This window comes from Rana temporaria, chromosome 1, assembly GCF_905171775.1.
Source record: "Rana temporaria chromosome 1, aRanTem1.1, whole genome shotgun sequence".
Taxonomy (NCBI): Eukaryota; Metazoa; Chordata; class Amphibia; order Anura; family Ranidae; genus Rana; species Rana temporaria.
The window spans coordinates 101,506,412-101,529,339 of NC_053489.1; the positions used below are offsets into that span (position 1 = coordinate 101,506,412).

The window sequence follows — 22,928 nt, forward strand, 5'->3', positions numbered from 1 at the left end:
TCCTTGAAAATAGTAAGCCTTATGCTGCGTACACACGATCGTTTAAAACGATGAAAACAGTCTGATGGACCGTTTTTATCGGACCAAACCAATCGTGTGTGGGCCCCATCGGTTATTTATCCATAGGTTAAAAAAAAAGCAATCTTGTTTTAAATTTAACCGATGGATACCTAACCAATAGAAAAAACGATCGCTTGTAGGCACGTCCATCGGTTAAAAATCCATGCATGCTCAGGATCAAGTCGATGCATGCTTGGAAGCATTGAACTTTTTTTTCAGCACGTCATTGTGTTTTACGTCACCGCGTTCTGACACGATCGTTTTTTTTAATGAAAACGGTCCATCAGACCATTTTCATTGGATGGGCCGATCGTATGTACAGGGCTTTATTGTTTGGATTACGAATTCACATTTTTAAGGTCTCCAATTTGAAGATAGATGGTGTCTAAGATCAGGTCGTGGAATGCTGGAGATGAAAGTTGAAGCTGGAGTTGAGTTTTAGGCCCCTTTCAGACAAGGGGGTTCCGTCCAAGCGGATCCACCTGGTCAGCGGGGATCTCTCCGCTGATTACAGGTTAGCAGGCGAATGACAGGTCCGTGTCTGCTATGCAGAGGGGGCACAGACGCAGCCCACTTTTCTCTGAGGTGTTTGGATGGTAACGGACTGCCTGCCAGCTAAATTTGTCATCGGTTCCTCTGGGCGGAGGGCGAAAAAAAAAAAAAAAACCCTGCACAAATAGACCAGAATACCCTTCGGTCACAAAAGGCTTGTAGTACAAAGAGACCTCTTCAAGAAAACAATAATAAAGTGGTTGATTCAGCCAAGGGAGGGAAAGTTGTAGAATATAACCAGGTTTCATGTACCCTAAATTTGAATAAAAGGTGTAAATGGCCTATAAAACACTATAGCAACGTATGCATTTAAAACATACAGATTTGCTAGGATACCCTTTGTCCTTTTTAGTCCACTGTCCTTTGGGGCTCAAGAATAGCTATGCCTGTTTTCCTGATAAAACATGTCTGCTGTGTATATGAAGGAAGGCACCTTTAGCTGGTTCATGACTGCATAGTAGGAATTGGCATCAAAGCTGCATAAAGTGCAGTTTCTTTAGACAATTTGGGGTTGATTTACTAAAACCAGAGTGTGCGAAATCTGGTGCAGCTCTGCATAGAAACGGCTTCACGTTTTTTTTTTTTTTTTTGTCAAACCTTCATTGAACAAGCTGAAGTTAGAAGCTGGCTACCATACACAGCTACACCAGATTTTGCACTCTGCAGTTTTAGTAAATCGACCACTTTTATATCAATTTTTTTTTTTACTTGCAGGCTCAAACCCTGACCGTGTGGCGACAAGCAGACAAACATTCTGTACCAAGAATATGTTTTTTGAACAAGATGGACAAATCTGATGCCAGGTATTGTGTAGATCTTTAGGAGTGTGTGCATGCTGGCAACTGGATTGTATTTGTATATTTTAGGTGTTCGTTGCATAGGACATGTAAGACACCATCTTCACCTTGAAAGCAGGTCAAAACTGTATTTAACTCAAAACCAAAAGTATGGATTTCCTGTCCACTTCCATCCGATAAGTCAGACTGATACCAAAGGTATCCCCATCTGTCTGTTTTAGTGGACTGGATCTGAATGGATGCCTGCAGGTGACATCCACTGCCCCATAGAGAAAAATGGGTGGTTTTGCTGACGTCACAGAAATTGGTCCTGGCACCACGTCATCACAACAATAAAGTCTGGATCCGCCAGGTGCCTGGACTGATGCCCATCTGAGCCTCTCAGTGAGCCCTTGAGGCTGCTCCCTGCCCCTCCACAGCTCAATGCTCCAGTTAGCGAGGAGGAGCAGAGCGGAGAGCTGTTCACTGGTAGTCAGCAGCTCTCTGCTCAGGGAACTGAGAACCGAGCCATCGGTGGTGTTTAATCGTTTGGTTCTCAGTGCAGAGGCATCGGGGGACGGATGCAGCATCGGAACAATGCTGCATCCACCTAGGTAAGTATTCTGTTAAAAAAAACACATTACTCATCTAGAAATGCCTGTTGCTATGCGGTCCCACGAAATCTGCCTTTGAAACCACCTAGGATTTTGACATCTCCCTCTAATGCTCCTGGGAAATGTGTGTCATCATTTCCCAGGATGCAGTGCGCTGTCCAATTATCACTCCCCATCCAAGACTTCAAGGAAGTAAGTGCTTGTAGGCTTCACAATGCCCACAAGCAAAATGACAACGGTGTAGACATAGTTTATAAAACTATCTTTTTTGAATATCTATGCGGATCAGCGGCGGATTGTAAAATAGTAAGTGACCAAATTTATATTATAAAAACGCAGGATGAAAGGACATACATTTTAAAAAATACTAATTGTGGTTGGAACTCCGCTTTAACTTCCTGTCCCCTAGGCAGTCAGGAAATGAGAGGAAATCTCTGCAAATTAAGCAAATTCTTTGGGGACCCCTAGGTCACTAGAACTAGTGTCACCATTGGAAGCTTTCCCCTCTATTACTTCCTTGAGGACAACCCCAAAAAAAAACATGTATGCATTTTTTTGGGTGCCTGACTCCCAGCATATTTTTATATGCATTTATCTTTGATTTTTTTAAGGTAAAAGCACATTAGTGTGACAGCAGCCTAAATATAACACATTACAATGTTTCCTTACAGTTTAAATTTCTTATTAAAATACCACCAAAGTGTTGGCATGGGCTTATTTGAAAAAAGCTTAGTATAAGCTGGCATGACTCTATTAGCTTATATGAGAGGACTTTTGTTTTTAATTAGAAGTGTATGGATTTCTCCTTTGTTCTTTCTCATGGCCACAATAACATTTTTACTGTATAAAATATATATTTATTTTCTAGTTTTTCATATTCTGTTGAAAGCATCAAAGAAAAGTTGAAAGCCAACCCTTTACTCTTACAGGTAAGTTGGTGACATTTCTCCTATATACAGTACAGACCAAACGTTTGGACACACCTTCTCATTCAAAGAGTTTTCTTTATTTTCATGACTATGAAAATTGTAGATTCACACTGAAGGCATCAAAACTATGAATTAACACATGTGGAATTATACATAACAAAAAAGTGTGAAACAACTGAAAATATATTTCATATTCTAGGTTCTTCAAAGTAGCCACCTTTTGCTTTGATTACTGCTTGGCACACTCTTGGCATTCTCTTGATGAGCTTCAAGAGGTAGTCACCTGGCGCAGCACCCCATCACTCTCCTTCTTGGTCAAATAGCCCTTACACAGCCTGGAGGTGTGTTTGGGGTCATTGTCCTGTTGAAAAATAAATGATGGTCCAACTAAACGCAAACCGGATGGAATAGCATGCCGCTGCAAGATGCTGTGGTAGCCATGCTGGTTCAGTATGCCTTCACTTTTGAATAAATCCCCAACAGTGGGCCAGATCCTTAAAAGGGATACGCCGGCGTAACTGCTGTTACGCCGTCGTATCCCTGTTCCTAACTATGGAACTGATCCACAGAATCAGTTTTCCATAGTTAGGCAGAAGATCCGGCATGTGTAAGGGACTTACACTGCCGGATCTTAGGATGCATTACCGCATCCGCCGCTGGGGGCATTTCGTGTCGAAATGCCGCCTCGGGTATGCAAATTAGCACTTACGGAGAACCACGAAGCTTTTCAGCTCCGTTTTTTCTCCGTAAGTTTTAGTTTGCAAACGCAAAATTAGGGCTGCTTTTACAAAGTGTAAACTGTTTACACCTTGTAAAAACAGACCTTTCTGTCCAGCGACGCGATTTTTTTTTTTATTTAGAATTTTTTTTTTCCCCGACGCAACTTTATTGACCCGTCGCAATCCACAAAGCTCGGCGTAACGTAATTTCGCGCTATGCACGTCGGGAAAATGACGTCGCGAGCATGCGCAGTATGGCCGGCGCGGGAGCGCGCCTAATTTAAATGGGAATCGCCCCCATGAAAATAGGAACGCCTTGCGCCGGCGGGATTTAAGTTACACAGCCCAAAATTTCTAGGTAAGTGCTTTGTGGATCGGGCACTTAGGTAGAAATTTTAAGGCAGTGTAACTTAAATGGAAAAAATTAAGTTACGCCGGATCTTTGTGGATTACCCCCAGTGTCACCAGCAAAGCACCCCCACACCATCACACCTCCTCCTCCATGCTTCACGGTGGGAACCAGGCATGTAGAGTCCATCCGTTCACCTTTTCTGCGTTGCAAAAAGACACAGGGGTTGGAATCAAAGATCTCAAGTTTGGACTCATCAGACCAAAGCACAGATTTCCACTGGTCTAATGTCCATTCCTTGTGTTCTTTAGCCCAAACAAGTCTCTTCTGCTTGTTGTCTTTCTTTAGCAGTGGTTTCCTAGCAGATATTCTACCATGAAGGCCGGATTCACACAGTCTCCTCCTAACAGTTCTAGAGATGTGTCTGCTGTAAAAGGTGGCTATCTTGAAGAACCTAGAATATGAAATATATTTTCAGTTGTTTCACACTTGTTTTTGTTATGTATAATTCCACATGTGTTAATTCATAGTTTTGATGCCTTCAGTGTGAATCTACAATTTTCATAGTCATGAAAATAAACACAACTCTTTGAATGAGTTGCACACAGACGATAGGAATTTCCTATCGTTTTTTTCCATCGGAAAAAATAAAACATGTTCTATTTCTAAACACTGACAGAAAAAGTCCGATGGGGCCCACACACGATCGGAATTTCCAATGAAAAAAGTCCATCAGACTTTTTTCATCGAAAATTCCGATCATGTGTACGCAGCATAAGATACACATCACACATCCCAGGAGGGTTTGGGACAGTTTCCTCTAATCGGTCCTACTTGCTCATGCACGGTAGGGGGCAGGCTGTAGCTGATCAAAATTCCAGATGGCAACATGAGACCGAGGACCTTTATTTTTAGGAAAAAATACACTAAAAGTAATTGTAGTGTACATACAGACACTAAGATACCCAATTGTTATTAAAGTATAAAAGAAGGGGTTGCGTCAAGTAAATAAATACTACCAAACATGTCAACTCTTAAATTTTTTCTAACTTTACTGTGAAAGTGAGGCTTCCTGTTAGTTTATTTTGATGCCTGTTTAACCATTCTTCAGATCGTATATTTTCTCACAGTACTGTGCCCAAATTTGATATTCCATATTTGTGGAACCTGTGCCCAGGACTTTGACACTAAAGTTAAAGTACTTAAACAAAAAACAAAAACCCTTTTCATCTCTCTAGCTATAGGAATTGCAACTTCACAACATGGACATTAAAATCACAGCTATTTTTCTATTACTATCTATTGCACCAGAATCTTGCCACAGCGTTGCCAGCGTTTTAATGTAGACACGTCAATCAACTGAAACCCAACTTTACAGTCTTTGTTGTGATTTTTGAGAATGAACAACTTCACAGTACAATCAAATGTCAGGAATGGATTGTTTTCAAAGCTCTTTTATCATATACAGTAAAAAATCTAAATGCCCAAATACCCTTAATGTCAATAATCTGGGCACAAGTATACTTGACGATCTTTTTGTCTTTAGTTTGCAGTGTTTTAACACTTCTGCACATTTTTTGTTCTCAAAAAAAAGAAAAAAAAAGAACTATAAACATTACTTTCTATCCTTCATTAACCGGTTAAGCCTTTAGGCAGCTAAATGCCCAAGCCAGGTTTTGCGATTCGGCACTGCGTCGCTTTAACAGACAATTGCGCGGTCGTGCGACGTGGCTCCCAAACAAAATTGGCGTCCTTTTTTCCCACAAATAGAGCTTTCTTTTGGTGGTATTTGATCACCTCTGCGGTTTTTATTTTTTGCGCTATAAACAAAAATAGAGCGTCAATTTTGAAAAAAATGCAATATTTTTTTACTTTTTGCTATAATAAATATCCCCCAAAAACATATATTAAAAAATTTTTTTCCTCAGTTTAGGCCGATACGGATTCTTCTACCTATTTTTGGTAAAAAAAAAATCGCAATAAGTGTTTATCGATTTGGTTTGCAAATTTTTTTTAGCGTTTACAAAATAGGGGATAGTTTTATTGCATTTTTATAAAAAAAATTTTTTTTACTACTATTGGCGGCGATCGGCGATTTTTTTCGTGACTGCGACATTATGGCGGACACTTCGGACAATTTTGACACATTTTTGGGACCATTGTCATTTTCACAGCAAAAAATGCATTTAAAATGCATTCTTTATTGTTAAAATGACAGTTTCAGTTTGGGAGTTAACCACAGGGGGCGCTGTAGGAGTTAGGGTTCACCTACTGTGTGTTTACAACTGTAGGGGGGTGTGGCTGTAGGACTGACGTCATCGATCGAGTCTCCCTATAAAAGGGATCACTCGATCGATGCAGCCGCCACAGTGAAGCACGGGGACCCCCCCGATCGGAACCCCGACCCGCTAGAAGGCAGGGACGTATATATACGCCCATCTGCCTGTACGTGCCATTCTGTGGACGTAAATAGGCGTGCGGCGGGCGTAAAGTGGTTAATAAAAATATAAAAAAAATAGGATACATGCCAATTACACCTATTACACTGACAAACACTATATATATATATATATATATATATATATATATATAATATACATACACACCCACACACACACCCCTGCAAGCAGAGGATTTGTAGAGACAAACTACATTTGGATTTAAATTAATCAAGTGGGATATATATATATATATATATATATATATATATATTACTGTTGAAAGAATTTTCTGTCAGTGTCAGCTGTGATTTGAATGTTATTTACCATCTAAAGCCACTTATGGGTATGTCTGGGCTCCGTTTCCCTTTGTCTCACATTTAGTCTGTGTGACTTTCCATGGGATAGTGTGGGCCTATTCCATACTCTTTGGACAGATTACCACCTGGAAACTACCCTGCCTATATGTTTCGATCGATATACGATGGAAATGCTTTGGGACTCTTCTCTGAGCAATAGCATTTAGTGTTAAACTCTCTTTTTGCTATTTGAATTTGTAGCATTGACATCTCATGTTTGGATACCGTGCATACCAGAGCTCATGTCGTTTTTAATTTGTGTTTTTTTTTTTTTTTTTATATATTCTATTCAGTCCATTTTTTTTCTAGCTGCCTATAGGCCCTTGGGAGCATATTGTCAAATTTAAACATACCAATTTTTTTAGGTTTGCCACTATTTATTTAGTCCAGTGTCCAGCTTATCTTTCCAGTATGTAACGCTCCTCTTTTTCTTGTGCTAAGCTTCCTATAGGGGAGGGCAAATCATTTCAAGGTCTGGTGGATTTATTGAGTATGCAGTCAATGTCCTGGAGCACGCGATCCAGTGAGGATGGTGGAAGAATATTTGAGCGGAAACCTCTGAAAGACATAAAGGACCAGGATCTGAAAAACTCTGCCATCGAAGCAAGAAATGCCTTACTAGAACAAGTAAAGTTTTAAAGTAAATATTCGACTGGAGATAGCAATTCTAGGTGTGAGCCTTTAGTACTCCTTAGAATGTTTGATATACAAGATATTAACACAAGAGCCTGTGTGAAATTTGATATGGAAAAAACCACGAATTTTAATTCGGTATAGTCACTGAAAAATATTTTTCCTTAGCTTCTTATCTTTATTTATAGTTTATATCTATCTTATGCTAAAGAGACACTAATGATCGCTTTAGCATTAGCAGTGCTATACACACTGTGTGCTTAATGTTCAATGTGTGTCTCTCCTTATAAAAGTTTGTGTCCCAGAGATGGATCATACAACATGCATCCACTATAAAGTGTTTTAGGAAAGATGGGTTCTTTAAATTCCGTAATGAACTTGCCACAACTGCTAATGAAATACACCTTGCAGCTCCAAAGTTTTTGGGTTGCATGTAGTCACCCCTTGTGCAGGATCCTCCTCCAATCGCAATTATCCATAAACCATGAAAAGATTGGAGACAAAATAATAAAAAAAGATTCTTTGCACCCTTTCAAAGTGAGATTTCGAAAGTGTGCAAAGAATCCATTTTCATTTTTTGGTCTCCACTCATTTCATGGTTTATGGATAATTGCGATTGGAGGAGGATCCTGCACAAGGGGTGACTACATGCAACCCAAAGAGATTGGAGATGAAAGGTGTATTGCATTTGCAGTTGTGGCAAGTTCATTACCTTAGGGGAGTGAAGCTCACGATGTGTGGTGGTGATGGAATTTTAAAGATCCCATCTTTCCTAAAAACACTCTATATTGGATGCATGTTGTATGATCCATCTCTGGGACATGAACTTTTACAAGGAGCACAACACACATTGAACTGTTTTAAGCACACAGTGGGGGTTCTTTACAAAGGGCAAATCCACTTTGCACTACAAGTGCAAAGTACACTTGAAATTGCGCTGTATATCTGAGGGTGACATGCAAGGAAAATAAGCAGCATTTTAGCCTGCACATGATTGGATGATAAAATCAGCAGAGCTTCAACTCATTTCAGATCTTCCCCTCAGATTTACAGCGACTGCACTTCCAAGTGCACTTTGCACTTGTAGTGCAAAGTGAATTTGCCTTTCGTAAATGACCCCCATTGTGTTATAGCACTGGGAGAGCACTGCTAATGCTGAAACGATCATTAATGTCTTTTTAGCATAAGATGAATATGGAATTATTTGATTTATAGCAGCAGCTCATGGTGCAGAGTGATTTTATATTTGTTTATTCTATCTACATGAGTGCTGGAATCAGTCATATCCTCTTACTGGTATTTTTGTTTTATATTATTTGTAGTTTGAAAATGTATTTGCTGTCTTTGGATCTTATAAACTTTACCCCATTGGAACATTTTTGTTTTCAAAGTATGATCCAATGAACAAACAGGGCAAAGGGGTTACCAATAGTACAAAAGCTTTACATTACATTAAGTAGTTGGTAACGCATAGTCTAAAAAGGTCCACAAACTTTTATGAATTTCAAAGTGTCTTTAAAATGTATCTAAACCAAAAAACAACAATGTAATATATTGCAACTTACCAGTCCTTTTTTTACTTTTTTGCCTCCCACGTAAAGCATATGTTCATCAGCAAAGAGTGGGGCTTCAACCCTCACCAAACACAACTTTAGCATAAGGTGTCCAAAGGGTGGCGCTCGAGCTGAAATTTCACAATTGTGTGCCGCTTTTATGCAAGACAAGTTCATGGTCAACGCCCTTCGGACAAAAGTCTGATGTTTTGTCTGCGGAAAATCGGATTGTGTGTACGAGGCTTTAGAGTCGGTACTTCTGATCATGTGACCATTGTTAGTCAATTGCAGCAGTCACGTGATCAGACAGATCTTCCTGCGCACCGAGCACTATAACCCAGTTAAAGGGACGCCTGGCAGGAAGGAGTTAAATACAGTGGGTTTATTTTTTCCACCAAGTTTTCCTGCAAATGCCACACTAATTTCTTCACTGCATACAGGCTGGACTTCAAACATATCTGCCTATGTTTATTTCAGTTGCAAGGTGGATTGATGGGATTAGAAGCCTACACAAGAAAGAGAAGGTTGTTTTTACTTTCCTTTCAGCTGACAGGAAGTCACAAGGACACCACACTTCTAGCAAGATCAATGGGCATTTTATTTACTTGCTGAAAAAAATCTTAGCATGAGGGGGGGGGGGGGGGGCAACATATTACATGCTTATTTTGGGGTTTACATGTTTAGTGTGTCACTTGTTACATTTTTTTTTTCTATTTGTTGACAGCTCACTGGCTGGATGAACAGAATTTCTTTACACTGAATGCCGCTAGCGTTGATTGAGCAGGATACTCTGACAGTGTGATTTTATAAAGAAGTTGATCTACCGATTGACTTTTGTACAGAATCCCTGCCCATACATGGATCAAAATTTGTCTGGCCCCTGCTGAACCGGCTGAATGTTGATCCATGTATGGCTGCCTTGAGATGGGTGGCAATGGTCAGAAGAGAATATTTGTGTGTTTTCTGTATAGATGCTATTTATTGAGTTTTCTAGTTGTACAATAAACAAGAACCATAAAGTTCATATAACCCTTCAGCATTCATGTAGCTCAAAGTGCACATCCATAACATAATGAAGCCAGAATATTTGTATTGTACGTTGTTCTGGTCATTTACAATCCATTACTCAAATTGGACATTTTTTTTTAATATGCAGATTGCTGATCTGGACGATGAGTTTGCTTCACTAATGCTGGAAGAGTACAGTGGGGATTTTAATCTTATTCCTCTGGAAAAGGTACTTTTGTATTGATTTTTATTATGCTGCCACCTATGGGCATCTATGCTTCACTAGCTATTGATAGGAATCCCTTCAAAGACTGGCCAGATCCTTTAACCACTTCCATACAGGGCTTTTATACACACCTCCATACCAGGCCTATTCTGGCACTTCTCTCCTACATGTACAAATCATAATTGTTTTGCTAGAAAATTACGTAGAACCCCCAAACATTATATATGTTTTTTTTTAGCAGACACCCTAGGGAATAAAACGACGGTCATCGAAACGTTTTATCTTGCACGGTATTTGCGCAATAATTTTTCAAACGCCTTTTTTTTGGAAAAAAATTGTTTCATGAATTAAAAAAATAACAAAACCGTAAAGTTAGCCCAATTTTTTTGTAAAATATGAACGATGATGTTACACTGAGTAAATAGATACCTAACATCTCGCGATTTAAAATTGCGCACACTCATGGAATGGCGCCAAACTTCGGTACTTAAAAATCTCCATCTCCAAAATTTCAAAGCGTTGCCTCCAAGACTGATGCCGCGTACACACGATCATTTTTCGGCATGTAAAAAACAAAGTTTTTCAGCATCTAGAAAAAAACAACGTTTTTTCCAACTTCATCAATAAAACGACGTTGCCCACACACCATCGTTTTAAAAAAATGCTCTAGCAAAGCGCGGTGACGTACAACACATACGACGGCACTATAAAGGGGAAGTTCCATGCGGATGACGCCACCCTTGGGGCTGCTTTAGCTGATTTTGTGTTATTAAAAGACGATTTGCGCTTTTCTGTCTGTTACAGCGTGATGAATGTGCTTACTCCATTACAAACGGTAGTTTTACCAGAACAAGCGCTCCCGTCTCATAACTTGCTTCTGAGCATGCGCGGGTTTTTAACGTCCTTTTAGCCCACACACGATAATTTTTTAAAACCCGAAAAACGACATTAAAAAATGCAGCATGTTCGGGAAAAAAAATTGTCGTTTTTCAGAACCCGAAAAATCATTTTAAATGACATTTTTTAAAAACGTAGTTTTTTACATGCCGAAAAATGATCGTGTGTGCGCGGCATGAGAACTGAACCGCCGCTCTTGTCATTGGCTGAGGGCATTGATCGGGAGGCAGTCAGCCGCTGGTTTTCTAACATACTTGTCTGACAGAAGCCGGCTTCTGTCTAACCAGCTGCCATACACTTGGGTCGAATGTCGGCCAGTTTGTATTAAACCGGGCTATGACGCCCATCATTCGGCCTTAGACTCTCAGCGGCTCACTGAGAGGCAGAGCCAGCTGCCAGTCCAGGCAACCGGGTGTCTCCTAACTGTAAAGTCAGGATCTTTCCTGAGCCTGGACTGGCTGAGTGACATCAGCCGACAGTGGGCTTTAACCCGCTGTCGGCTGCAAATGGGTCACAGAAGTGCAGAACAAACTGCACTCCTATGATCCATAGAATTATAGCCAGAAGAGCTTTTGCCATACTTCTCTTTTAAGACAGTTCACAGTAGATGGGAAATGATTTTCAAATGTGTACACAGACACTCTTTTTAAATATAATATACCCTACCTACCCAAAGAGGACTATGGTATAAGCTGGCTTAACTGGAACCTACAAGCTATGGGGCGCTGGAAGTAATCTGTTGATTAACTGATATATTTATGGTTCACTTGCTGAAGGATGGACGTCCTGGGCATTGTGGTGGTATATCTGAATGATGCCTGCAGCTACATAACCGCCGGCCCCGGATGTCCACCATAGAGATTTCTGGTGGACCAGATGGGAGTGATGTTATGACGTCATGCTCGGCCTCTGCATTCAAAAAAACTGCGCCGCTGGGAAGCTGAGATCGTTGCTTTTTTTTATTTATTTCAGGCTTCCTAGCCTAGAGGTGAGATGTGGGGTCTTATTGTACCCATATCTCACTGTAAAGAGGACCTGTCATGCCATATTCCTATTACAAGGGATGTTTACATTCCTTGTAATAGAAATAAAAGTGATCAAAAATGATTTTATTATTTTTTCTTTTTAAAGTGTTAAACTAAATTTTTTTATTAACAATTTTTATTTTTTAAGTGCCCCACAGCGAACACATCTGTAAGTCTCGCCCACATATTAAAACCGTGTTCAAACCACAAATGTGAGGTGAACGTTGGAGCAAGAGCAACATTTCTAGGCGTCGCCTATGGGAATTTTAAGTACCGAAATTTGGTGCCATTCCACGAGCGTGTGCAATTTTTAAGTGTGACATGTTGGGTTTCTGTTTACTCGGCGTAACTTCACCTTTTACAATATGCAAAAAAATTAGGCTAACTTTGCTTTTTTTTTTTTAAACGTGTTTGAAAAATTGCTGCACAAATACCGCACAACATAAAAAGTTGCAATGATGGCCATTGTATTCTCTAGGGTCTCTGCTAAAAAAAAACATATATAATGTTTGGGGGTTATCTAATTTTCTAGAAAAAAAATTACGATTTTTACATGTAGGAGAGAAATGTCAGAATTGGCCTGGTTGGCAAGTGGTTAAAGTAGAATTCCTTGTTTACTTTACTTTTATCTTTTAAATAATTTGTTTGCGCTAAGATTGATAAATCAATAGACGATGTGGCCATCGTGACATCATCCAACCCCCTCTCCACCTCAACCAATCAGAGGAAGCCTTGTATTCATTCATAAAAATACAAGGCTTCTCCTAAATGGCAAAGAAGCATTCAGGCTTCCGACAGCAGATGGGAAGTCTATCCGTACTGCTGGGTAACACGGCACTGCCAACTGTATGTAGCTGATGCAACTTCAGTATAGTACAGTCCACACAGAGGCCACACCACATCAGTTGGTAATGGAAATGGATTGTTTGGGTCGGCTTTATGTTAAACATGAAATTCTGCTTATCCTTTCTCTGGCAAACTGCGTAAACCTCTTATGAAAACAAATGGCAATACAAAGTGAAGTCACTTCTAGCAGCCAATTAATATTTTTTTCCTAATTTTAATTCCTGTAGAATTATATGAATACCATTGCTTGTGATATCAAGTTAGGATTAGTCTATAATTACGTTCTTTTAATATATAATATACATTTTTTTTTTTTTAGAAAGATTGCCCAACCAATTGATTAAATGTTTGTGGGTCTTTTTGTGTTTTTAACCAGTCTTCACGTGATATTTAAAAGTGGTATGACTTGTAGAGAAGTACCTTGGCTAACCCCCAGTGTATTGTACAGTTACAGTCTGCAGTACGGAGGATCACTCTCGCTCGCTCTGCGGTTCCTGTGCTTTGTGCTTTGTGGAAGCTCCTTAAAAAATAAAGGAGTTCAACCTCTTCTGGATGCAATCACTTTATATTTACCATCTCCAGATGACTGCTCTCATGACTTCATGTATGTATGAATTAAGTTAGATTCTTGTTTCACTATAAATTGCATGTACAACAGCAGACTTGGCAGCCTGAAATGGCCTTGTGATGGTTTCAACGTTAACAGACTGGCCACATCTTAAAAAGAATACTTACCTGGCAGGGGAGACACCATGATCATGAAGGTGGTTCTCCCAGGGCGAGGCACGGCTATTGCACACTCTAGGCCGTGCTGATCGTGGTTGTCTTCCCTGCCGCTTCTCGGCCTTTTGGCTGGGACTGTGTGTGGTATCTGTCCTTATCAGTTGTCAGCGGAGTGCTGAAGCACCTCCTACATGGGGAGGGTGGATGCAATCCAATGACGTCATTGCACCTGGAAGGATGGTTTCAGCAGGGACTACGCTGTGCTGCCCGACAGAATACTGGGGGCCGGCCCATGGTTGAGTCTGAGCCATCTGGAAGGGTGCTCCTGGTGAGGATGGGTGCTGTGCTTGGTCTTGGTCTTTTTGCCGAGTTCTAGTCTGGCCTTCTGGCTGGCTGGTGTAAGTGCTATCTCTGTCAGCGATCCGGTAGGAGGAGCTGGTAATGCCCTGGGATATGACGGGGTAGGACCATGCAAATCCGCCGGGTTGGCTGGCAGGGGTGGAGGGCTGCACTGGCCGGTCGGGGGGTCGGATATGGAACGAAAAGCCTATGGTGCATGTGCCCCTGGAGTGGCAGTCCAGGGGTATCTGAAGATCACTGTGTGTGAGGGACACATTGATTTAAGATACCACGGTCACTGCACCAGATACACGCTTTTTTTAGCACCTGCCTCCTGGGCCGGGCCTTTTGGCTAGGACCAGAGGAATTTTTTTATTCCTGGCCGGAGGGCCTGGTCATTGTTTCACCACAATGGCCACTTCTTTCACTCTCCTCTCCACTATCCCTTCCCCCACTTTATTTTATTTAAGCCTGTGTTTGTCACTTTTTTGTCTTTTTTTGTTGTGCACGTTTTGTCACTGTGTGATTAGTAGGGTGCGGGTCCTCGGGCCAGCCCTGAACGTCTTGGGAGTGGGTGGACATGGCCTTCTGGCTTAGTTCGCCTGCTCTCATGGGGTCTCCCTTCGGGGGAGCCCCACCTAGTACTGGGAGGGTTCTGTTTCGGCAGTCCCTCCGAGGAAGTTGGGTCCGTGTCGGCTTCGGTTGCTCGGACCACAGTACCTCAGTCCCCGTCTGGAGCTTAACGCGGGGATCAGGGTTTGGGTCCCTCTTCACAAGAGGACCACTTGACGTTGCACCCGTCTGCACGTTTTTGTGAACACTCTTTATGTGTGTGCACATTTTTTCTGCACCGGGTGGAGTTTTTTTTGGGTGTGTTCACACGCCATAGGCTTTTCAAAAAAAAAAAAAAAAAAATTGGTTAGAATTGCAATAGTTGCAGAATCGAGTGAAAATTAAGACATGTCTTTTAGGTTTTGCCTGAATATGGTTGAGTGTGAAGTCAACAGATGCAGTGGTAGTTATTCATATTCATCTACCAAGAGATGGGTCATTGAAAAAAATTGATTTGTATGCCCTGGGGATGTATGTGCTCAGGCCCAGAGTGCAGTCCACCCAAGTAACACCGCGATTTCAAGATAATGGTGACCTACTTCTTCATAATGTTGAATAAACACAAATTTGGGCTCCATGACTGTGAGGGGTTACCATCTTTGTTACAATGTTAAAGGAGAGCATGAAAACACGAGCTACCACAATTAAATCTTGAAACTTGGATCTCTGAGAGGCAGGGAAAGCCAGCAAATGATGAAACTCGTCGGTACAGAGGGCTGTCTTCAAAAGTTCACACAATAAAAGCCTTTCTCAACTGTTTTCACACAGTGGAACTATTGAAATCATTTATAGGCCTTGGGGACTCCTTGCCAATAATTATTAGATCTACAACTTGTGGTATATTAACCCCTTCACATCTAAGGGTAAAACAAATCTAAATACCAAGGCACAATTTTGCAAATTTGATATGTGATAGTAAAACTGTACATATTATCACAACTATTTAGTGTATTCAGGTGAATTATACCTCATTTTTCTCCGGACAAATTTTTGTTAAATTTACCTGTATATTTCTTGTTCTCATTTGCCACCAAGGAACAACCCAAAATAAAATTTCCTGCTCCTGACAACTGCAGTGATAGCACATATGTGTATGTTAGTTGGTGTTTGTACTCCTAGTACAGCCAAGAAAGAATTGTGTGCCTTTTTTTTTTCTTATCCTGCCTAAAACACACAAACGCTGACACTGATACCAATTGAAAACAACATTTTTTTTATTATTTATTATTTAATTTATTTTTTTATTCTACCCAAAGTCTGCTGACCTTCTTTTTACCTTGACCCTAAGGGCTCTTAGGGTCAAGGTAAAAGTACGGACACACACGGGGCGGATCAATACGGATCCGCTCCGTGTGAAAGAGCCCTTAGGGTCAAGGTAAAAAGAAGGTCAGCAGACTTTGGGTAGAATAAAAAAATAAATAATAAAAAAAATGTTTATTGTACTCAATACAGCTAGAATAATATTGCTCACATGTGCACCCTCTCTCTAGGTCTCAAAGACCCTAGTTCCCTAAAAAAAAAATAGGGTTTTCTTCCGTCTGAATAAGCAAATCTTAGCGGAGGCGGATCTTTACGGACGTTAGCGGATGCTTATCCGCTAACGTCCACAATCCCATAGGGATGCATTGTGAGTCCGTAAACGGACTTGTAAAAAACAGACCGTTCTTCCGCCCGTGTGAAAGGGCCCTTACACTAACCCTGGCAATCTTGATCTTGTTGTTTTTTTTTTTTGTTTTAAATATATATATTTATTTTTTTACACACTTTGTTTACAATTCCTTTCTTGCAAGAAGAGGAAGATACAATATATCTTTCTCTTCATTCAGAAGAGGAAGGAACCACAGGGGCGGGCTCACAGTAATTGATCATTGTGCTAGCCATTCGGAGGCTATCACAGTGATAATGTGACCTGGAACCGACAGTCCCAGGTCCTGATCGTTCGTATGAGACCTGGGGCTCTTGGTGAGAGCCCGGTCTCTGTGCAGCGCACTCTCAGCGCAAAGGGAGGTACGCATATATACAGCCCCATGGAAAAAAGCCCACTTCTATGAGGCTGCATATGTGTCAGTGGGAAGAATGTTTCTCACACTGATGGTCATTGGGAGGAACGCCCCCCCTTACAAATGGCCAAAAATATCATTGGTGTAGCATGGGTGGCGCTTCAAGTGACACTGCATTCAGGTGTGAACAAGCACAATTAAAAACCATGAGGATTTGGATGTTGAGCAGTTTGGAGCTTCGAGCTGCAAAATGCTCAGGTGTGGATGGGGCCCTAGTGCTGTAGTTTTAGTGGACAAGAACTTCTAGCTTCTTCCGGCTTCTGGCTATATAACCTATAATAGAAGCATAGGGAACTGGGGTCTTTGAGACCTGGGGAGAGGGTGCAAATGTGAGCAATATTATTTAAGCTGTATTGAGTACAATAAAGATTTAGGAAGTTGGGGGATGGCGGTACTCCAGTATAGCAGGACTGGGGGGAGGGGATGAGGAGGGGGTCCAGTGTAAGTTCACCTTACAGATTTTCTGTAAAGATGAACTTACACTTGAACCGTCATACTTCTAGTATGTCTTGGTACATTTATTTTTTAGGTTATAAAAAGATGAGTAGTATAGTGGCTTACTTTGAGATCTATGATTATAAATAATGTGTGCAATTTCTTTAAGGTCGTGGTACAAGGATGACCTGTGTGCTCTGGCATTCAAGGTTGTACATGACAAGCAGCGTGGACCCTTGGTCTTTGTCCGGATATACTCGGGAACGATGAAGTCTCAATCTGCAATATACAATGTCAACAAAAACTGCATGTATGTTTTAGGTACTATAAGTCCGTTTTGAATGGCCAAAGTGTATTAGCTGCAACATTGGGTAGAAAAAGTGCTGAGTAGCACTGATTGTAGTTGTGAATGGCTGTGTATCCAATTTACAAATAATCCTCAACTTAAAGCTGTTCTTAAGTCTATTGAAAAATTAAAAGTCAGCAGCTACAAAAACTGTAGCCGTGGCAATCCAGCCAGACGTGAGGGGGCGGGTACCTGTCAAAGCCAGGTACCCACTACCCCCCCCAAAAAAATGATGTGCCAAATGTGAAGAAGGGGGGGGGAAGCAGGAAGAGCAGAACTTCCCCTTGTGGGTGACTTTCACTTTAAATATAAGTTAATCCTTTCATAATGTGAACATGGTTAACTTGACATTTTGGCCATCATATTTCAGTGACAGCTGGCATATGAACAAGCTGCCAATATATATTTTAAAAAAATGTAATTGTCAAATTTTTAATGCTATCCAAACTGCAAATTTTTAAAGATACCTTCATCTGCATTGGGATCTATTTGCTAACAAAACTCCCAGCAGTCAGAGTAGAGATGTCTTTCTTGTCAAACAGTTGTAGATTTTATTTTATTTTTTTTGCAGACAGAATGAAAAAAATATCTAACCAGTTCCTCCATCCCTAACATACAGCGTGGATGGGACAAATCCTCCACTGATGCTATTGCATTATGACACCCAACACCGCAACCTATCAAAATACCCAAACAGTAGTTGCATCTGATTTGACGCAGCAGCTGTTTGGCTGATTTTCTGCCATGCTACTTTGATGGAGGGATAACGAAAGCTTTCTTATTAAAGTAACCAATGGTCTGACTTTAAAGGCATGGAAACAATGGAGAAATGATAAATATTGTTTATTGAAAAAAAAGTACATAGTATAATAACAGTGTTCAAGAGTTAGAAATCATATAAAATGATAGTTTGTACAGTAAGCCCTTGTGCGTTTATGCGTTTCGCCGTTGGGCTTCTTCAGGACACGATCAAGGTTCAGAAAAACAAGAAAAGAGCCTCATGTACAAATACCCCAAAAATCTGAAAGGTTTCAAAATGTGGAAGACCTTCAAAGAATCGTGGATCAGATAGGTTAGTGAGCAGCTATTCAGTAGTAAAGGTTTCCAAAGTATGGAAGCTTTGCAACAAAATGACAGAAGGACAACGCACTAATAGTTTGGCAAATAGGGAACAATTTTGCTTAACAGGGGCAATCGTGTACGGGCGCTGTCTCCTGGGGGCGGCTTTTGTTTACCTTATGACATTTATTATTTGTCTTCTGGCACTATACGCTGGTTGGGCCTTATATTACCCCACCAATGTTCATTGAAGCTTCATGTGCTTTGTCCATATTGGATTTTGTATTGCCTTGTGTTCTTTCTATGCATGAGATGCACGACTGCCCCCGTTAAGCAACATTTTTCCCTATTTGCCAAACTATTAGTGTGTTGTCCTTCTGTAATTTTGTTGCAAAGCTTCCATACTTTGGAAACCTTTACTACTGAATAGCTGCCCACTAACCTTCTATCTGATCCACGATTCCTTGGAGGTCTTCCACGTTTTAAAACCTTTCAGATTTTTCGGGTATTTGTACCTGCGGCTCAGTCCACTTCAGCCCCAGGCCATTTTGCTGGTCAATGACCGGGCCACTTTTTGCGATTCGGCACTGCGCCGCTTTAACTGAAATTTTCGCGGTCGTGCGACGTGGCTCCCAAACAAAATTGGCGTCCTTTTTTTCCCACAAATAGAGATTTATTTTGGTGGTATTTGATCACCTCTGCGGTTTTTATTTTTTGAGCTATAAACAAAAATAGAGCAACAATTTTGAAAAAAAATTGTATTTTTTTTACTTTTTGCTGTAATAAATATCCCGCAAAAATATATAAAAAAACGATTTTTTTTCCTCAGTTTAGGCCGATATGTATACTTCTACATATTTTTCGTAAAACAAATCGCAATAAGCGTTTATTGATTGGTTTGCGCAAAAGTTATAGCGATAGTTTTATGGCATTTTTTATATATATATATATATATATATATATATATATATATATATATATATATTTTTTTTACTAGTAATGGCGGCGATCAGCGATTTTTATCGATACTGTCACCTTATGATGGACACTTTTGACACCTTTTTGGGACCATTGGTATTTTTATAGCGATCAGTGCTATAAAAATGCATTGATTACTGTAAAAATGTCACTGGCAGGGAAGGGGTTGACACTAGGGGGCGAGGAAGGGGTTAATTATGTTACCTAGGTGTGTGGTAACTGAAGGGGGGGGTGGGACTGACTAGGGGAAATGACAGATTGCTGTTCATACATTGTATGAACAGACGAACAGTCATTTCTCCCCCTGACAGGACCACACACAGCTCCCGGTTCTCCCTCTGTAACGAGTGATCGCGGGTGCCGGCAGTGATCGCGCCCGCCGGGCACGCGTGTCTGCACCAGGGGCGAGCAGGGGGTGCGCAAGCGCCCCTAATGGCTGAAATGCGAAATTATGTATAATTACGTGATTTTGCGCAGCCGAGCCAACCTGCCGCCGTATAACTGCGGCAGCGGGTCGGCTAGTGGTTAAGATGGTAAGACTCGTTCTCTTTTCTTGTTTTCTGAACCTTGATCGTGTCCTGAAGAAGCCCAACGGTGAAACGCGTAGACGCACAAGGGCTTACTGTACAAACGTTATCATTTTATATGATTTTTAACTCTTGAACACTGTTATACTATGTACTTTTTTCAATAAACAATATTTTTTTATAATTTCTCCATTGTTTTTGCCTTTAAAGTCCGACCATTGGTTACTTTAATAAATAACCTTCTATATTTTCCCTCTAATTTACAGATGTGGCATAGTGAGTGCTTCCCTTTTCCCTCATTTTCTTCGATGGAGGGATAATTGGGCAGGAGATGGGTAGACAGGGCCACCCACTGAGTGAATTTGAGCTGAAAATGTTTGCTACTTTGATTGACAAACTTTGCATCAAACACACCCCCTGAACTTATCCAAAATCTAATTCTGACGTAACAATTTATAATATTGTTAATGCTGAAAAGTGTCTCTAGTCTTAAGCTAGGCGTTTGCCTTATATACAGATGACAGTTTCTTCATACATTTTGATTTACATATTGTATGTATTATTTAGGGAAAGGATGAGCCGTTTGCTGCTGCCATTTGCTGATCAGCAAGTTGAAATCTCTTCCTTGTCTGCTGGCAATATTGCTTTAACTGTTGGACTAAAACAGGTATGCAAGAATACAAATGTACTTTCACAGCACTGTCCTACAAAAAGCCACAATCTTTCTGGCAAGAGACGAATAGTACAGTCACCACTAATACAATGCTTTAAATAACATGTACAAAGGCATAACAAAGCAATATAAAAAGTACCTTTCTCTACAAGATGGAATTACATTATGCATTCCTCCACCCTGTTGGTGTAGCCATTCCGAACCTAAGAATTGCACATTGGCAGTTGGCAGGCTGAAGGTGTGCATTTGTTCATATCAGGCAGTTAGCTGAACCTTTTGCTTTAACGTGCACTTTAACCACTTGAGATCCGCGCTATGGTCGAAAGACGTCCACAGCGCGGCTCTCAAGTGCCGGGTGGACGTCCTGCTGTTGTTGTTCCCGTGCGCACTGCTGGGGGCGCGCAGCGGGAAACAACGTGCCCGGTGCATCGCTCAGGAGCCGATGCGAGTGCCTGGCGGCCGCGATGTCTGCCAGACACTCGCGATCGTCGGTAACACAGCAGGGACGTGGAGCTCTGTGTGTAAACACAGAGCTCCACATGCTGTGAGGGAGAGAGGAGACCGATCTGTGTCCCTTTACATAGGGACACAGCATCAGTCACCTCCCCCAGTCAGTCCCCTCCCCCCACACAGTAAGAACACAACGAGGGAATACATTTAACCCCTTCCTCACCCCCTAGTGTTAACCCCTTCACTGCCAGTCACATTTATACAGTAATTAGTGCATTTTTATAGCACTGATCGCTGTATAAATGTGAATGGTCCCAAAATTGTGTCAAAAGTGTCCGATACGTCCGCCGCAATATCGCAGGCCTGACAAAAAAAAACGCAAATCGCCGCCATTACAAGTAAAAAAAAAAAAAAAATCATAAATCTATCCCCCATTTTGTAGGCGCTATAACTTTTGCGCAAACCAGTCGCTTATTGCGATTTTTTTTTTTTTTTTACAAAAATACGTCGAAAAATACGTATCGGCCTTAACTGAGAAAAACAATAGTTTAAAAAAAAAATGGGATATTTATTATAGCAACAAGTAAATATATATATATTTTTTTAAATTGTCGCTCTTTTTTTGTTTATAGCGCAAAAAATAAAAACCGCAGAGGTGATCAAATACCACCAAAAGAACAAAAGAAAGCTCTATTTGTGGGGAAAAAAGGACGTAAATTTTGTTTGGGAGCCATGTCGCATGACCGCGCAATTGTCAGTTAAAGCGACGCAGTGCCGGAAGCTGAAATTTCGCCTGGGCACGAAGGGGGTTTATGTGCCCAGTAAGCAAGTGGTTAAGCTGCCAATTTCCCCCTCCCCAAGAGCATATGCTTATCTTCCCATCACACCCCAGGCACTCCGTTCAGCTGCGGGGAGTGTAAGCGCCCATGTTTTTCCCCATTGCCACATGACTACCATACCAATTGGCAAGCACTGCTATCACATAGGATGAAGCAAAATAACATGCTTTGCATACACAGAAGTACTGGGTATTTTTCCATGCTTTTAAGCCAGGGGCGTTTAACTCAATCTCATCACAGGCCACATCAATAGTATTGTTGCCCTCAGAGGGCTGGTTGTATCTGGGGTGCAGGGTTCAGAAGCGTGCACAGTACAGTTCCAGGGGTGCACTACAGAGTGCAGGGTTTTGGAGTGTGCTACATACAGAGTGCAAGATTCATAGTTGCATAGTTAGTCAGGTTGAAAAAGACTCAAGTCCATCCAGTTCAACCATAATGAATGCATTCATGAGAGCATTGCGTACATTGCAGGGTTCAAGGGTGTACTGTGTATAGAGTAAAGGGTTTAGGGGAGCACATTGTGCAACCCCAGCTCCAATCCCCCAAAGGTTCCTTGCATCTCTACTCTCTCCTACCTGGCCTGGCTCCAACCCTCCCTTTGTAGGTGGCTCTGCCTCAGCTTGCAGGGAGATTTTTCACTCTCTGGAGATCTGTCCCCGCAATGCTCCTCTGTGAGTGCGCGTGGGGATATGCGACAGTGGGAAGCTGAGGGTGAGAGCTGGAGGAGGCAGAATAGAGTTCTGTCATCTCCCAGCTGTAAAACTGGTTGCAAGGGCTACATGACAAGGTCTAACAGACCGGATTTGGCCTGTGGGCCTTGTGTTTGTTATACTGTATGTGCGCTAAGCAGACTAACATATGGGCAGATGTACACAGGATGCACATGTATGCACTTTAGGCTTC

General features: G+C 41.2%; 1 protein-coding gene and 1 non-coding gene across 2 annotated transcripts in view; both read left to right on the forward strand.

Annotated features, from left to right (window-relative positions):
• GFM2 (GTP dependent ribosome recycling factor mitochondrial 2) overlaps window positions 1-22,928 on the forward strand; it is a 52,233-nt gene that overhangs the window by 17,450 nt on the left and 11,855 nt on the right. The window contains 8 exon segments of the mRNA XM_040341432.1: window positions 1,327-1,415; window positions 2,871-2,931; window positions 7,238-7,423; window positions 10,139-10,219; window positions 13,433-13,480; window positions 13,482-13,588; window positions 17,323-17,463; window positions 20,631-20,730. Of these exon segments, the coding sequence (XP_040197366.1) occupies window positions 1,327-1,415; window positions 2,871-2,931; window positions 7,238-7,423; window positions 10,139-10,219; window positions 13,433-13,480; window positions 13,482-13,588; window positions 17,323-17,463; window positions 20,631-20,730 (813 nt within the window).
• On the forward strand, window positions 13,712-13,870 carry LOC120925695. Its single transcript, XR_005746904.1, has one exon. It is a non-coding gene; the product is annotated as a U1 spliceosomal RNA (small nuclear RNA).